The sequence below is a fragment of the Meles meles genome, chromosome 12 (genome assembly GCF_922984935.1).
Source record: "Meles meles chromosome 12, mMelMel3.1 paternal haplotype, whole genome shotgun sequence".
Taxonomy (NCBI): Eukaryota; Metazoa; Chordata; class Mammalia; order Carnivora; family Mustelidae; genus Meles; species Meles meles.
In genome coordinates, this window is record NC_060077.1 from 39,141,731 (window position 1) to 39,159,537 (window position 17,807).

Below are 17,807 nucleotides of genomic sequence, written 5' to 3' on the forward strand. Positions count from 1 at the left end.
GAAGTGCACCCACTCTGGATGCTGTAAGTTAAGCAACCCAGATCCACTCCTCACCCTTTCTCTTTTCCAGAAATTTCTGGAAGTTCCAAGGAACACCATTTACCACCACAGTCACCATGCCTCTAACCCATCTTGGAAATGAATTAAACTTCAGGGCAGCGGTCACTTGCCCCAGGTCTTACCCCTCTGCCAAGATGGAACCAGCACTGGAAGCCTGTCTCCTAATCCCAGATTCTAGATCCTTCCTCACATAGTGACAGCAGGGGTGGATACTCCCGTAGCAACAAGCTGTGTTGCCCTCATCTGTACTGGACCTAATTGGACACCATGTAGACAGTGGAGAAAAGGTCACATTTTCTAAGAAGATATCCCAAATCAGACTTTTATGCTAGAAGGAACTTGGGGATCTATCAAGGCTAGCTTCTTCACTTACAAAGAAGAAACTGAGTTCTAGAAAGGTCAAAATACATCCAAAATCAAGTAGTTGCCTACCGGTCTACAGCTCATTGCTCAACACAGAAGAGAGAAAAATGAGATGGGACTCTAACTGGAAACCATGTGACTTCAGAGTTCTCCTGTGACTAGCTGATGCTTCAGAGTGTAACTTGGAGTTGTTCAGTGTTCTCCATGTTTTGGAAATGAGAGCTTGGTTACATGAGAACCATGTAACAAGTGTGACAACTTGTTAAGAAAAATAACATACTGATTTGGAGTCAAAGAAGCAGGATTTGGATAATCTTAGACATTACCAAATGCAATTATTTCCTTCAGGACAAAGTTCATGACTGTGTAGTTGGGCAATGGCCAACGACTTCTGTAACCATGTGATCCTAGGGAGTAGTTCTTTCCACACGTGCTTCCATGGGAGGCTTATATCCATGTTCTACCCTACATGAAACTTGGATTTCAGTCTACATGCTACTATTTCCTTATAACTGTGTACTGTCTTTTGTAATTGGCCCATGTTTTAATGAGTATATTTAAATTGCAGTGACTATAATATCTTCTCTTAAAATAGTAAACATTTTATTTAGGTAGTCATTTAGTCTAACTCATTAAATTCAACCCCTTTCCTTGGTCCTAAGAAGAGCATTCATATGACCTGAAGTCTTCACCATCAATATCCCTCTTAGAGGGATACCTAGACGTTTCTGCAGAATGACATATAGAAGCAGATCATCTTTACTCGTAGACCCATTTTTATTCCTTCTTTCAAAAACGGAGTTATAAAATGCAAATTTTGTTCTCATGCCCTTCCCCACAGGAGAGGTGTCACCAGCAAAAGCTATGTGGGCTGTATCAAAAACCTGGAAATAGCCAGATCAACTTTTGATTTACTCAGAAATTCCTATGGAGTGAGAAAAGGCTGTATACTGGAGGTGGGAAGCATTGTATTAATGTTGGAATGAGTTTCTATAAATGTCCCCTGACTTACCCATGCAGTAAGGTAACAAAATCTAAGCCAGTGGGGGGATGGCAGAGAGATGAAGGGGAGACTGGCAGTAACCCCCACTATGGGCCATGTAGCATTCAGGTGGGCCTAATGGTGTTCCTTTCTCTCTTTTGTGACCAGCCTATCCGAAGTGTTAGCTTTTTGAAAGGCGGCTACGTTGAACTCTCACCCAAGTCTTTGTCACCAGAATCGGAATTGTTGGCCACATTTGCCACCAAGAACAGCAGTGGCATCATCCTGGTTGCCCTGGGCAGACAGGGGGAGAGGCAGGGTCATCTACAAGCCCATGGGGTAAGTAGCTCAAACGTTATTGCTATTCAGCCATGAGCTCAGGAAGGAATTGACTTCGAGAAACACTACGTGGAGAATGACTTAGTGATGAGCATTTATTGTAGCTGTGTGGCCAGTTGCTTATGAGTGTGCATTTCAATAAGTAGAAGTTGTACCACTGAATGTCTTTCCCCTCGGAATTGGCGATTGCTATGTTACATAGTCCATTTTCCTTGTCTAGCTACTGAGAAGATAACTTGCTGTCTACCTCTAGTTCTTTTCAAACTCATTCAGACAGCACAAACTGGGCTTTTTTCCATTTTATGGTTGTTATTCTTTACTCTAAGGCTAAGACAGTAGTAAATCCTTAATTTTTATAGTTTAAAAGTATACTGCTCCAAAAAGCACAATTTCCCTTATCTACAAATAGGATAGAAAGAAATGTGGCCTGTGATAAATACAGTGAACCAGTGGTAGGAGGAGAGAAAAGTTGATGGCTTTCCATATTTATATTCCATTTTAAGAGCATATATATTTACTCTTTCCTTTGCTCAAACTTGCATAAATCACGCAATCTGAAGAGGCTTTACAGAATACTAATGTCTTGTCCTGATGAAGTAGGGGTCATCTAACTGCAGCTCGCAGCCTGCTGTCCTCTACTGCGCACGAGACTTCACAGACACTGCTGTGTAATTATCACAGCCACACCATGGGGTGAATGCTGTTTCCTACATTTTGCTGAGGAGGAAATGGGTTCAGAGAACCTTATTATTCTAAGGCCACACAGCTGATTTAGGTCAGAACCAGGACTGGAACACTAGTCTGTGGACCCCTCGTGCCTCCCGAGCCACTTAGAGAAGGTCTAACAATGACACAGTGGTGTATGGACTCTACCTATCTTTTCCTTTTTTTTCCTAGTCGAGATGAAACTCATGTAACGTAAAAGTAACCATTTCAAGTGAACAATTTAGTAGCACTGAGTGCTTCACAATGTTGTTGAGGCCATCTCCTCTGTCTAGTTCCAAAACATTTTTGTCACCCCAAATAGAAGCCTGTGTCATGAAGCAGTCACTCCCCATCCCTGGCGATCACCAGTCTTCTTTCTGTATTGGTGAATGAACCCCCTGTTCAGATTTCACAGACATGGGCTCATACAGCGTGTGATCATCCGTGTCTTCTGCTTGGTGTGTTTTGGAGGTTCATCCATGTGGTGGCAGGTGCCAGCACTTCATTTTTATGGCTGAATTGATATTCTGCTGTGTGTACATGGCATAATTTATTCACTGATGGCCATGTGGGCTGTATCTACGTTTTTGGCTATTATGAATAATGCTGCCATGAACTTCACATACAAGTATTTGTTTGGGTATCTTGAGTGCCTCGAGTTCTTCTGGGTATATGTACCTAGGAGTGGACTTGCTAGGTCATATGATACTTCTGTGGTTCACTTTTGAAAGAAGTGGCAGACTATTTTCCTCCACCATTCTTAACAGGACCATTTGCTAATCAAAGATTGCTGCTATGTCAGCAAAATGGTTTGCTGTCATCCAAGGCTCACAAAGAGATTGTGAGACACTCATATTCCAGTTCTGCTGGTGGAGCTGTTTTTAATGTGGCAAAATAGTTCTTGGAGCTTTAATAAGTTCCAAACTCTTAAACCTTTTAATCCCACTTTTAGAAATGTTAGAAACAATTTCACAGGCAAAAAGCATTATGTACAGTAAGACAAAATTGGAAACTAAATTTTTAACAATAAAAAATTGATCAATACTTCAAATGTATCTATTTGTTGGCACATAGTATAGCAATAAAAAGTGTGAAGGCTCAGGGCACCTGGGTGGCTCAGTGGGTTAAGCCTTTGCCTTCGGCTCAGGTCATGATCTCAGGGTCCTGGGATGGAGCCCCACATCAGGCTCTCTGCTCAGCGGGGATCCAGCTTTCCCCTCTCTCTATGCCTGCTGCTGCCGACTTGTGATCTCGCTTTCTGTCAAATAAATAAAAAAAATCTTTTAAAAAAGTGTGAAGGCTATGTGGAAACGGTAATCTCTGATATGGTTAGTGATATGAGCATAATGTCAAATATAAGTTGTATGAGCAGAGATGAGAAGGCCATATATAAAATACAAGAGTTGTGTTAGAAGGAGATGGTGATATTCTTAGTATGTTGCTTGTTTAATATTCCCACATTGCCTTCATAAGACAGTAATTTAAAAAATCACATAGTAATTTTTTTTCTATCTGAAATCTCTTAGCAACCTTCCCAGCCCTTCTTTTCCATCATGCTGATTGAGGGCCACATAGAAGTGCATATTAACTCTGGGGACGGAACAAGTCTGAGAAGAGCTCTCCTGCGTGCTCCCAAGGGCACATATGGCGACGGACAAGAACATTCCATTTCCCTGATAAGGACCGGGAGGTATTCGTGTATAAGGGCATGGTGACCTCACCAACAGGAACCTTGTTAGGACACTCTTTGCAGTGAAATGACTGGGATGATTAGTATGAGGTCATGAGAATTCAGAGATTTTATAGCTCCAGAATAATTCTGGAACCTTGCTAGAATACCTCTCTAGAAATTAATTTCATCTGCTTCAAAGTAAGATATTTGGAATTTTCAAAATTGAAAAACCTTAACTCTGGTCTTTTCTGGGGCCCAGTATATATTTAAGATCAGATTAATTCTGTGGCCAATAGTATCATAGTGTTAGTAGATAACATTACATCAATACTAAATAGTAAATGGAAAAATAGCAAATAGTAGCATAGTAAATAGTTAAAATAGTAAATAGTGTTATATCACCATTCCTATGTATTTCCCTCCAAAACTGTAGACCAAATATTTTAAAAGCATGCTGGATTATTTCATTACAGTAAAGTAAAAGAACAATACCCTCCAAAAAGCAACTGAATTCAACAGTATTTAATAATACCCATTCATTTGGGGAGAATGTTCAATTGTTAAGTTTTCATTTTCAAGATTCACCTTTTTATTCACATAGTGTCATGTTAAAATTTCTTTCAGTATGAACTTTAATCATTCAGTATGAACTTGTGGAATTATATATTAAAATAGACAGTTATGTTTCATTATATTTAAAAGCTTTTCTTTTCTCCTTTGACCTTTTAGAGTTATCACTGTCCAAATGGATGAGACCAATCCTGTAGAAATGAAGTTGGGCCCCTCAGCAGAGAGCAAGGCAATAAATGTATCCAAGCTGTACATAGGGGGGATTCCAGAGGAGGAGAGCAACTCAGTGCTCAAGATGAGAAGATCATTCCATGGGTGTATCAAAAACCTGATCTTTAATATGGAGTAAGTGTAACGGAGCTCTCAACATGTTTCTGCACTTCCTAGAAATCTTATATTGCTGAGTACTGACACTGATCTGCTAACTCTGCTGTTTGAGATTACCTAAAATCCTAAGTTTCTGAATAAAAAGTGAATCCCATTGTTCCATCACAACAGTCACCCACATGGATTTTACTGGATTAGAATGATGGATAGATCTGGTAATCCTAGAATTAAAAAAACAAGAAACAACAACAACAAAAAAAAACCCCCAAAACCATTGAACATTAGCTCTATAGGAGTATCAACAAATATTAGAGGTCAAATACATTTTTGACATGAATTTCAGGGAATAGAGATTTTGTGATGCAAGTTTCTTGCTGTCTTGAGCTCACCGCTTTAAAGGAACCTTTACAGCTGGGCTCCTTACAGCTTCAGATTATTAATGGTTCCTCCTAAAACAATGACTGTCTAATGAAGAACTCTTAGTCTGTTTCCTCTGTGGAGCTCATGAGGAGGAAGAGAACTGATATGTGCCCACAGGCAGTTATTTCTTCCTCAGTCACCCTCTGCATAGGTAAGAGTGCTGGTGGGTCAGATGCTGTGCTGACCTGCGGGGGCGCGGAGGGCATCAGGAGGCTGAAGCTCCCCTCCTAGCTGGGTGGCTGGTTTTGCCTTGAGACCTCAAACAAGTACTTGGATCTTTGAGGGTCACCGTGTCCTCTGTAAAAGAATCTCTTAAGAGTCCTTGAAGTGTAAAAGAATAAAAGTACATTGGGTTTCAGCACAATTCTAATGTCAGAGCCTTGGTTTACTCATTTGTACAGTTGATTAATTTATTCACCCAGTTCTGTTTATGAATACACAATTGATTCATCTTCTTCCTCCTGAAAGCAATGAGGCTGAGAAATCCATAAGGCAGAAATGTTTCTGTGCCATTCACAGCCATGTTCTCAGAAAGTGCCAAGAGGGTACATATAGACGGGACATGTTGCAAGGGCTACAGAGTGAAGAGAAGGAGGACAAGTGTAATTCATGACTTCCTGGATGCAAACCTGTAAGAAAGAAATCAGTGTTTAACTGAGGACAGTGTGAGGACCAGAACCATAGTCTTTCCCTTAGCTCTGCCCCGGCTGCAGGAGGTGTGGACAGCATTCAAGGCCACTCTGGAGGGCTGGTGGCCAGGTAGACAACATGGGGAGGGCCTGGAGTGGGGTGGACCAAAGAATCAAACAAGAGGATAAGATAGACAGACTTCTAGTTGCTGTGGAAGACAGTCCATTCGGTTACTCTAAGAGTAATAGATTAATGGTTTTTCATGGATTTTAGTGTTCAATAATCAAATGATGTTGGTTCCTGTGTTGACTTGCAGTATCTTAATTTTGTAAACACTCTGTATCTAGACATTTGGATTTCACAAGTGCGGCTGGCAATGAACATGTGGACTTGGACACCTGCTTGCTTTCAGAAAGGCCGAAGCTCACTCTTCACGGAGAGGACAGTGAGCGCATGCCAGAGCCCCAGCCTTTACCACGTCTGGTAAGAGGAGCTTTCCTTAATCTTTTTTTTTTTTTTTTTTTTAATTCAATTAGCCAACATAGAGCAGTGCATCATTAGCCTCAGATGTAGTTCAACAGTTTATCAGCTGTGCTGAGCACTGGGTGTTATCTGCATCATGCCCTCCTTAATGCACACCCTCCATCGAGCCCATCCCTCACAAGTCCCCCCTCCAGCAATCAATTTGTTCTCTATCATTAAGTCTCTTATGGTTTCTCTTTTTTTTCCCTCCCTTTCCATATGTTCATCTGTTTTATTTCTTAAATTCCACATATAAGTGAAACCATACAGTATTTGTCTTTCTGACTTATTCCCCTTACCATCACTCGGCAGCTCATTCCACTTGGCATCACTGTGTAGCTCTGCCCATGTCACTGCCAATGGCAAGATTTCATTCTTTTTGACAGCTGAGTGGTATTCCACTGTGTATGTATTGACCAAGTATTTTTTTTTTTTAACATTATTTATTTATTTGACAGAGAGAAAGATCACAAGTAGACAGGCAGGCAGAGAGAGAGAGAGAGGAGGAAGCAGAGCAGAGAGCCCGATGCGGGGCTCGATCCCAGGACCCTGAGATCATGACCCAAGCCGAAGGCAGCGGCTTAATCCACTGAGCCACCCAGGCGCCCTTGACCAAGTATTTTTAATGGCAGTTACTAGTTTTCATTTTCTTTTCCTTTTTCTGGTTCCTCCACTTTCTTGGTTTATAGCATGTACTCTAATCACGTAGACGTTGGAGCAGTCACGCAAAGAGCTGTACCTTCCAAGCATAGCCGATCTTGGACTTCCAGCCTGCTCTCTTAGTAGCATCCACACCCACCCCTCCCTCCCCCAGAAGCCAGATATGTGAGTGTGAGGCCTCACGTGGTTCAGACTCACTATGTGGAGGGCGCTGTTCCCAAGCATACCCCCTCCTGCAGGGGCTGCTGTCCACCCTCCCCTGCTACTGCCTGGGAGGCATCAGACATCCCTCTCAGAGGCCCTGCTGGGTCTGTTTCCTGGTGCACAGGCTGTAGCCACTCCTGTGGCCGCTGCTACCCTCCGGCCCTTCCCCTGATGAAAATTCAGGGGAATTTTAAGCAAACCTGAGAGGGACTAACGTGAAAGCCAGAAGCTCTAATTGCCTTTTCAGAGGTGAAGAGATAGCTAGTAAACTATTCAAAGCAAAGACTGAGTCTGTAGCTATTGGTGTTCTGATCCAATTGCTTCAGAGAGGTTTTCTTTAGGGAAAAACTTGTACATGTCAGGGGCGGCCGTGGCTCTGTGGTGAGAGTCTGTGTGCATCTCTTATTACAGGAACAGTGTGCTGTGGACAGAGCCCCAGACTATATCCCCAGTGCTCACCAGTTTGGCCTCATGCAAAGCAGCCATTTCGTGTTGCCTTTCAATCAGCTGGCTGTCAGAAAGAGGTGGGTATTGCTCTGAAGTCTTTATTAGGCGTCTCACAGAGAGACGAACAGGGAGGTATTCCTCAGCAGTGAGAAGGCAGAGAACAGGAATGCAAGCCTTGTGCACAACCGATGCTTCAGATGTGGTTCGGTGGGGTCCCTGTGGTTTGTTCTTACCCCTTCTGATGAAGGCCGGTTGCTGCCCCTGTGTATGAATGTAGGAAAGCACATAGGTAGGTTCTCTCTCTAAATTCCTCTTATTCTAGAATCTCAAGTCCTTTGGGTCGATCATCATCTGGATTTTCAACCCTACTCTACTGTAAGCACTTACTAATCTGATCAAATTATCCCCCAAACTCTCTCACTGCACCCCTCAAACTCCTTGGTGCCATACCTACACTAATCTGCCCAGTCCTTCTCGCCCTCACACCTGCTTGTCCCCAAGGACCTTTGCTTGGCTAAGCCAGCCCACATTCAACATTCGTCCACTTCTCCAAACCCTTCAGACTGCACCCATTGTTACCGCCCCCTCCATCACCCTGGCTTCAGACCTTGACTCAGTGTCTTTGTTCCACAGCTCAGGCCATCATTCTCCATGAATTCAGTAGCTCCACGTCTGACCTTCCAAGTCCTCTGGCTCCTGTTAGAGGGCTTTCCTCAGCCACCATCTCCCCATGGTCACACTCTACCCTACTTTGTAAACACATATCCCACCTCCAAAATCTCTATCTGAAGCATCCTATTAATCAGCCGCCTCCTCCTTTCTGTTACTTCCCATCCCAGCAGCTCCTCAACTGTATCAAGACCTCAAAGCCCTCATGCTTTCTCAGCATTACCCCCCTGTAACCCCCCAGGACAGTTTATCCCTGACCCGGATGGGCCCAATGCCATTATGACTGGTGTTCCTTTGCACACTGGCCCTGGGTAGAACTGCTACTTGGCTAATCCATGCCAGGACCCAAACTGGTGGTCAAGGCTATAGAAGTGTGTATCTTTTCCCTCCCTGGTTGGACGTGAAGCCAGCGAATTCAGATGGAACTCCCAAATCACATTGGCGGCCGGTACTGTCCTCTAATATGTTCACTTTTTTTAACTTTTCATAGCTTCTCTCATCTCAAAACTCAAAAATCCCCACAGCCTCTCTCCATGCCCCAGCTGATGACTGCCTCAGTGAACACAGAGAACTCCCTCATCTGTCCACTACCAGAAGGAGCACCCCCCTGTCTTTGTCTTCACCTTTCACCTCTTCCCCTGCTGCCACAGTGGAGAGGTCCTATTGTCCCCTCTATGCCCTCTGGAGCCCATCACTTCTCTCAGAGCCATCACCCTCAGCAGCATCAGTGTTAACAAGAGGAGCAGACCCTTGTCCCTCAGTATTTAACTGTACCCCATGACTCATAACTATTCTATGAGGAAGGTGTGCTCTTTATTTGCTCTTTTATAGATGAGGAAACTAAGGCACAGGGAAGTCAAGTCACCTGCTCAGGGCACACAGCAGAATGGGATTCAAACCCAGACACTGTGTTTATGCTGGTAACCATTCCTGCTCTGGTAGTTCCTAACTTAAACTCTGAGAGACTCCATATCCCACCCTACCCGCACAGTATCCTGGCTGTTATTTGAAGACTTCTTGAAAGAACTGCCTTATTTAAAAACAAACGAAGGCTGTCTCCTGTGGCAGTGTGCCTTTCTCCCCTCTCGTCCTCTCCACCCGCCCAGACAGCCTCCCCTCACTTCTTGATTGCTCTTGCCACAGTTATCCCAGACCTGCTGTGCCCACATCCCAGGAGCCCTTCTTTGCTGGGACCTCAGCACTATCACAGGCACTTGGCTGTCTTAGCCCCACACGCTCCTGATTTCCTGCTCTCTCCGCCCTTCTCTGCTCCGTGGTCTCTGCTGCTTCCTCTTCTATCAGAGAAGGCCCAGCCCCCTTCTGTGTATTCTCTCAGGGTAACTTCCATATTTCAGTGGCTTTAAAATATCCTCTATTTGCACCAGCACCCACACATCTAGCCCTGACCTCTGCTTAGGACTGTGGAGGTGTATCCCCGACTGGCTCCTCCACACCAACATACCAAGAGAGAATTCAGTCTTCCTCTAAACCTGCTGTCCCATCTTTGCTATTTCAGTAGACATCAGCACCCTTCCTCTCGGTGCTGAGGACCCTAACCTAGAGATGGTTATTTTCATTCCCTCTGCAAATTCAGTCCATGTACAGATCCTATTGCTGCTTCTTCCAGAACATTTCATGAATTAGTTCATCCCCTCTACATTCCCCATAAGCCACCAGGACCTGGCCTCTGTGGATGGTTGCAACAGCTGCCTGCTAATGCCTGCTGGCCCCCTGGCCTCATACAGGGCTTCTCCAAAGCACAGGTTCCTTTGAAGATGTCAATCAAGCCCTGCCCACTCCCCTCAGGACTGACTCCCCACTGCAGTACAGATGGAAATACTGCCTCCCAGAGCCTCTCATCCACAAGGGCAGGGCCACACTCTCCTTTCCTTTCCTGGTCCCTGAGCGCTTTGGTGATGATGTGCTCCCTTCTGCGACAGCCACCCAGATGTCAGCTTCTGTCCACTGCTGTGGGCTGCCGTGTCCCTGGAGTCCTGCTAGGAGATTCCTGGCTGTCCTGCCAAATCAGGCCATTGTTTTCACATACTCTGTTGTCCAAAAACGTAATGCAGGTCTATCCTGCTGGGCTTTGTAGGACTTACTCCTGTCATTCAGAGCTCAGTGGAAATACCATCTTTTCAGAGTTGCCTGCCTACTTAATAGAACCACCCACCAGTTCGCCTCTCTTGACCCAGTTTTATCTGATAGATTTCTGGTATTAGTTTTGTAGAAGAAAGGACATTCCTCTATGTTCACTGCTTCAGCCTTAGCATCTAGAACAGTTCCTGGCAGATACAGAGTAACCATTAATTGGATGAACGGATGAATGAATGATTCTCTGCTGAGACCTTTCAATGTAAAGACTAAAACGATGATTGGGTTCTCTCTCTGAGGTTATTTTTAAAAGTGAAAGTTTATTCCTTTCTGAGGGCCGAGCTCTTGTTTTCCTCCAGGCTTTCAGTTCAGCTACGTATCCGAACATTCGCCTCCAGCGGTCTGATTTACTACATGGCTCATCAGAACCAAGTTGATTATGCCACGCTCCAGCTGCACGGAGGCCACCTTCACTTCCTGTTTGATCTTGGGAAAGGCAGAACAACAGTTTCCCACCCTGCACTGATCAATGATGGGAGATGGCACACGGTATGCTCTCAGGAAGGTTGTAATCACTCATGCTAAGTTTTATTCCATCCAGTTCACAGTCAGTGCTTTGTGTGTAGTATCTCCCCTATAGCATATAAAATCCTTGTAAGCTGGGACCTTTGTGACATCCTGAAGTATAACCAGGGCTTAGCTCGGTACCTGACACCTAAACAGGCACTCGGCAGACAGTGGTGGAATGAATGAAAGGTTCCAAAAGTGTTCTCGACTTGATGAGAAGTAGATCAAACCCACCTGTGGAGTGAATGAGCCCACCCCTAGATCACAGCATTTGCTTTCTTATAACTAGGACTCAGGAGTACTTCCTGTTCTAATACGTGCTTTACCTGTGCCTGCCCGCATCTCCTGCCAGGCTCTGGCTCTTCAGCACCAACTGTGTGGAAATTGGAGCCAGCCTTTAGGGTCTCATTCAGGCTATTTATAGCAATAATGAAGAGATGTTGCAAACAAGTATCATTTTCTCAGATTCCTTAAAAACTGAATATTTTCATTTTGTTCTAGGTCAAGACAGAGCACTTTAAAAGAAAGGGCTTCATGATGGTCGATGGCCAGGAGGCCCCCACGGTGACAGCTGTGGGAGATGGGACCATGTTGGATGTGGAAGGAAAGCTGTACCTAGGAGGTCTTCCCTCTGACTACAGGGCCAGGAACATTGGGAATGTAAGCAGCGTTTTCTGGAGCCCATTTTACCTTTATTGTGGCTTATTTTTGTCTTGTTTCTTTTGTAAAGGAAAATGTTTGTTAAATTATCTTGTTTGAGACTAGGGCTTGGCTGCATGATAGAAACCTTTTAAAATCTTGTCCTCAGATTTTGTGTTTGGGCTTCCCCTTAGAAGCCCTTGAAGCTCAGCCAGCCTTTCCTACCTGTTTGTTAATGAACATTTCCCTTTCCACAGCCATTTAGCCCTGGTACAATTCAGGAAAGCTAGTGGATTTGTATTTGCAGATTAGAAAACCCAGCATTCTTGAATTCTACACTACTTAACCCAAAGCATAGAAAACACCTTTACTGAAAGCCAAATCCTACTAGGTAGTAGCTTTCTTTCAGCTAGATGTTTATGTAGACTATTGTGGAAATCCAATTTTAAAAACCAAAAGCTAATATTTTAATGTTTTGGTGTAACATAGGAAAAACTGGCCTTCTCATTATACTTTCATTATACTTAGAGCATCTGTTGTCCTAACATTTGTTTTAGATCACCCATAGTGTCCCTGCCTGCATCGGGGAGGTGACAGTGAATGGCAAACAGCTGGACAAGGAAAGGCCAGTGTCTGCATTTTCAGTAACTAGGTGCTATGCAGTGGCCCAGGAAGGAACTTTCTTTGAAGGAAGTGGATATGCAGCTCTTGGTATGTATTATCAACATGAAAGAAATCTTTGGGTTTATTAGCCCGCACTCTGATATTGATCCAAAAATGAAATTCTAGAACAGGCCTGCAGCAAGACAACAGTGAGTTAAGTGTTCCAGTTTATCCAGATTTCTCAACTTCTAATACAAAAGCCTTCTCCCTTGCATGATATCCAGATGGCCTGATGCAGGCTCGCTCCCACCAGCAATGCTGCACTTCCTGGCAGAGGGCACGCATGTGGTACTTGTTTCATCTGTACTTCCCCTGAATTATCTAAGGCATATTGTCACTGCCCAAGTTAATAAATGCTTTTGATGATTTCAGCTTAAAATATCTAGACCAGCCAAATCAAGTCAGGTCTGATAAAGAAAATGACTCCATTGAGATTGTTTAAAATACTGATCCTAAGTAGAGGAATTTAAATGTCGAAAATGCCTTAGAATGTAAATTCCTCAAGGCTTTTTGGTTAAACTACTGTTAAACTCCTACTTGCACTCACGACCATGCTCCTCTTGACCTCTGTTCTGCTTTCTACCACAGGGAATCCCATTTCTCAGGCTTCCAGGGAGGCTCTGGTAGAAGAGTAGGGGTGGGTGGGTGGGCAGAGGGAAGAGCTAGCACATATCCTTCTTTTAGTCCCAATTCCCCTTTAACCCTGGACTGAACAACTGCCTGCTACATATCCCCAGTTTGGTTTTTCAGTTTTCTTATCACCTAAATAAAATATCCATTTCATTAAACCCCACTTAAAAAAATCCTGTGTGAGTGCTAATCTTCTCAGTAAATGATGACATACCCAGTATTGGGAAAACAGAATGGACTATTCCTTGCTAGATGATGATGAGATTCTATGGATCAAATCCTTCTGCTTTTTCCCTCTGTGGCTCTAGATGAAAGGATGGGCCTGCCCTGACTCTAGTCTGGCTTAGCCCTAATGAGGAAGCTGAGGCTCAGAGGGTGAAAATGATTTGCTGGTGAGGATGAAAGAGCTAGAGCCAGGCTTCCTGAGCCAGGAGCCAAAGTGCACAGCCAGCCAGCCCATGACCTCTTTGACCCTGAGCCTTCTTGGGCCAGGCTCACCCCTAACTGGAGGTTACCTTTGTATTTTTCAGTCAAGGAAGGCTACAAAGTCCAATCAGATGTAAACATCACACTGGAATTTCGTACCACCTCTGAAAATGGTGTCCTCCTGGGGATCAGCAGCGCCAAAGTAGATGCCATCGGATTAGAGATTGTAAATGGCAAGGTAGGTGCTTGATCTCGGCGAGGTTCCCGCTTACCCCAGGGTCAGAAACAGAGCAACTGAGAAACAGAAGGAATACCTAGATCCAGATTTCCATGATCTATTTCAATGGAGTGCAGAAAAGGTTCAATTAATCCTAAAAAGATTACAAATGACAAAAGAATTGAAATTAAATTTACAGCAAAATTACAACTATACTACACCATCTGAAAGTTGCCAAACTGATGCTCTTACCCTCCCTAATATTTGTTAATTTATTTGGAAATAATTATAGCTTGAGGACAAGTTAGAGTAACATGTTCAGGGAGGTCCTGTTGCACCCTTCCCCCAGGCTCTTCCAGGGTTATCAGCTTGCATAACTCTAATGCAACATCAAATCCATGAAATTGACATTGGCACAATCCAGACTTTTTAAAGTTACACCAGTTGTATGTGTACAGGTATGTGTGTAGCTCTATACAATTTTCTTATGTGTATCGTGTTTAGCTTTATGTATCCACTCTCACAATCAAGACACTTAATTGTACCATTACCACAATGCTCTGTGGGGCCAGCCCTTCATATCTACACCAAGTGCCTCCCTAATGCTGGGCAACCATGAATCTGTTCTGCAGCTCTCCATTATTTCATAAACATTATATAAACCATACGATGCAGCCTGTATCCTCTTGAAATTGGCTTTTTACACTCAACCTCATTTCCTGGTAGTTGATCTGGCTTGTTGTATGTGTCAACAGTTCATTTCTTTTTATTGCAGAGTATTCCATGGGATGGATATACCATCATCTAATTTTTCTCAGTGCAAAAAAAATTTTTTTCTATAACTACTCTGCTTTTTAGTTCCCAGTCCTTCTCATGTTGGGAATAAAATAAATTTAACAATTAGCAGTACCTTAGTCTCTTTCGCTTGAAAAGTGCTTCTAGAGTTTCTCCTGGTTCTCAATCTCCTTCTTTACCCTGCTGGGGCCATCTGAGTGCAGGCAATATGTGAATGAAGAGAGTCTTCCTTATCTTTTTTCTTTTCTGCAAGCTCTCCTCTTGACAGTAGTAGAGGTATGACTTGAGTCTCCTAGTTTTCAGGCACAACCAAGTCTTTTGTGCAGATTGTAATGAATGGTCTGAGGTCTCAGCATCCCTGGTGTGTGAGGACTGATCCTGGAGCTTTGGCCAGCATCCCTTGCACATCAGCCCTCTCATCTGGTCAGGAGCACTGCTGCCTCTTCCTCTTTAGCCATCTTCTGTGGCCCCTGAGGGCCGTATGAGAACTGGGGATTTTCTGCCAGCCAACTCCTAGGCCAGGGAGGGGTGGGGAGGATATAAGAAAGTATCCCTTACCCTTCACCCTTTCACCCCCTCTTATTTCATCCTCATGTCTACACAGAGCTGCCTCGACATCATACTGCTTGCCTTTCTGCACTGGGGCCTGCAGCCAAATTCTTCCTCATCTGCACTTCAAAAGAATTTTGAAAAAAATGTGACATCTGAAAAATGTTACCAGAAATATAACAGTTGCCAAAAATGTAATTTCTGATGTACATTTTACTTATTTTTCCTTTAAAACTATGCCTAGCTGTCACCCAAGGGTTTATAATCTACAATTTGTTACAGTCTACCTCAAAATACACTACACCACCTCACATACAGCATAAGAACCTTACCATAGTATGCTTGCAAGTCATAGATTTTTGTGTGTGTGTTACCACTTGCTATGGTAGAGCGCCTACAGTCTGTCAGAAGACAGCGAGTAAACGTTCCTTCATAGGTGCTAGTCAACTGCTATGACCTGACCCTCAGTCAACCCATCCGCTCCTGCTATCCCGAATATGAGCCTCTGATTTGAGGATGTACTGCAAAAACAGTGGCTCAGGCTTATTCCCATGGAGGTGGTCACTGGTCCTTTCTGTAATTTGGGGAGTAATAAAATCTGAATCCTTTAGGGGCTATTTTTCAAAATCAGTTTTTCACAGTTTGCCTTCCTTTTTAGCATTTTGGGATTTTATTTACTTCAAGAGCATTATATAAATGGACTGTGTTCCTTAGATATGGAAGAATTCACCAAGGTATTTGCCTGTGTCTTGCTGGTCTAGGTCTTGTTTCACGTTAACAATGGTGCCGGTAGGATAACAGCCACATACAAGCCCAAAACTACCACTGCTCTCTGTGATGGAAAATGGCACACACTTCAAGCTCAGAAAAGCAAACACCGCTTGGTTCTGATTGTTGATGGGAATGCAGTTCGTGCTGAAAGTCCATACACCCAGTCCACCTCGGCAGACACCAACAATCCTATTTATGTTGGTGGCTATCCTGGTATGTATGGATGTCTGCTTGGCCCACTCAATTTTAAAAAGCATTGTCACTAAGGAAGTCTTAGTTCAGGTGGATATAAAATAGCGCTTAAGAAAAATAGTTTGGATGACAAATCCTTTACATTTTTATAAAGGTTATTTCAAATACCTAGGAATTCTTGGAAATTTAAAATAACACATGTAAATTCACTCTTAAGCAAGACTCTGAGAATCAGGGATCCCATGTAAAGTAAGCTAGATGACTTCACCAAGGTGACTCATCTTAGGTGACCCCCAGAGTAGGAAATCTTTTTAGGGGACAAACACAATCTTAACTTCTCAAACTAATTCTGGATTTGAATTACACATTTCAGAGGTTCCAAGTAATTATTACAAATAATTAATACATAAGTCGTGACTCGGTTAAGGTACAGTTGTGACTTAAATTATTTTCATTGCCTTCTATTGTGGGAGAATATTATTCTAATTTTGATAGAGAAACCACTTGACATTATTTTTGTTCCGACTGTGCTATCGCGGTCATTTAAAGAAGACATCTGTTTTATTCTTTAACAGCTGATGTGAAGCAAAATTGCCTGAGCAGCCAGACCTCCTTCTGGGGGTGTTTGAGAAAGCTCACTCTGATTAAGGGCCCACAAGTACAATCCTATGACTTCAGCAGAGCTTTTGACCTACAAGGAGTTTTCCCTCATTCCTGTCCTGGGTCTGAACCCTGAACTACAGAGAAACTCCACAGCTGGGAATCATTGAGAATTGTTTTTGTGCATTAAAATCTCTTCAGTTCTGATTTCATTTTCCACTCAGGTTCAGTGTTTCCAGAGAAATTTTGTGTTTCCTTTAAACTAAAATCATATATACAACAAATACCTCTATTAAATAGTTTAAAATGTAAATCGAATTTATTGGCTCTTTCTTCCTAAACACTGAATATTCTGTTGATTACTTGAGAGTTTTTCATGTTTTGCATTTGAGTTTCATAAAAGTACTGAGTCTGGTCCAGGACGGCAATGTAGGAAGACTGAACTCCCCTCCTCTGTGGATGCAATGACTCTGCACTGATCTACAGAGCAAGTCCTCCTGAAGAGCTGAGGGTTGCTGGAATGGCTTCTCTACAACAGTGCACACAAAAATAGTAAAAGAGGTAGAAACTGGTGATGAAAAGAAGCTACCCCTGTGAACCGCAGTGGGGAAGGACAGCACCAAGGGACTTGGAGCAGATTCATCTGCCCTAGGGCATAGAAAAAAAGCTGTGGTTTAAAAGAGCAACTAGTATACAAAAGATACAGCCTTAAAACTCCACCAAATGGGAGAGCTGCTGGAACTCTCTCTGGGTCAGAGGGGCTGGCAAGTACCTTGGTTTACGCTCCCCTGAACACCCTGATAGCACAGATAGGGAGCAGGTGCCAGAATTGACCTCAGCCCTGGGTCCCTAGCCCACAGCAGCCCTGGGTGTCTTGGAGCACAAAAAAATCCATGGTAGAAAAGAGCCATCCCTAAATCAAACAATGAGGGAGCTGCTGGATCTCTCTCTAGATTGGAGAGGCTGGTGAGCACCATGGTTTATGTTCCCCATCTACCCTAATAGTGTAGATGGGAGAAAGGTCCAGGCACCGTCACTGGCCTACCGCCTCACTGAGCTCTGGGCCACTAGTTCACATCACCCCAGCCATTCCA

The 17,807-nt window shown here is 43.5% G+C and overlaps 1 protein-coding gene across 1 annotated transcript in view; it reads left to right on the top strand.

Annotated features, from left to right (window-relative positions):
- LAMA1 (laminin subunit alpha 1) overlaps positions 1 to 16,997 on the top strand; it is a 157,883-nt gene extending 140,886 nt beyond the window's left edge. The window contains exons 52-63 of the mRNA XM_046025502.1: positions 1,265 to 1,379; positions 1,574 to 1,744; positions 3,976 to 4,139; positions 4,851 to 5,036; positions 6,416 to 6,551; positions 7,866 to 7,978; positions 11,024 to 11,213; positions 11,733 to 11,891; positions 12,428 to 12,581; positions 13,694 to 13,827; positions 15,912 to 16,134; positions 16,689 to 16,997. Coding sequence (XP_045881458.1) covers positions 1,265 to 1,379; positions 1,574 to 1,744; positions 3,976 to 4,139; positions 4,851 to 5,036; positions 6,416 to 6,551; positions 7,866 to 7,978; positions 11,024 to 11,213; positions 11,733 to 11,891; positions 12,428 to 12,581; positions 13,694 to 13,827; positions 15,912 to 16,134; positions 16,689 to 16,849 — 1,906 coding nt within the window. The 3' untranslated portion in view covers positions 16,850 to 16,997. The remainder of the gene's footprint in view (positions 1 to 1,264; positions 1,380 to 1,573; positions 1,745 to 3,975; positions 4,140 to 4,850; positions 5,037 to 6,415; positions 6,552 to 7,865; positions 7,979 to 11,023; positions 11,214 to 11,732; positions 11,892 to 12,427; positions 12,582 to 13,693; positions 13,828 to 15,911; positions 16,135 to 16,688) is intronic.
- The last annotated feature ends 810 nt before the right edge of the window (positions 16,998 to 17,807 follow it).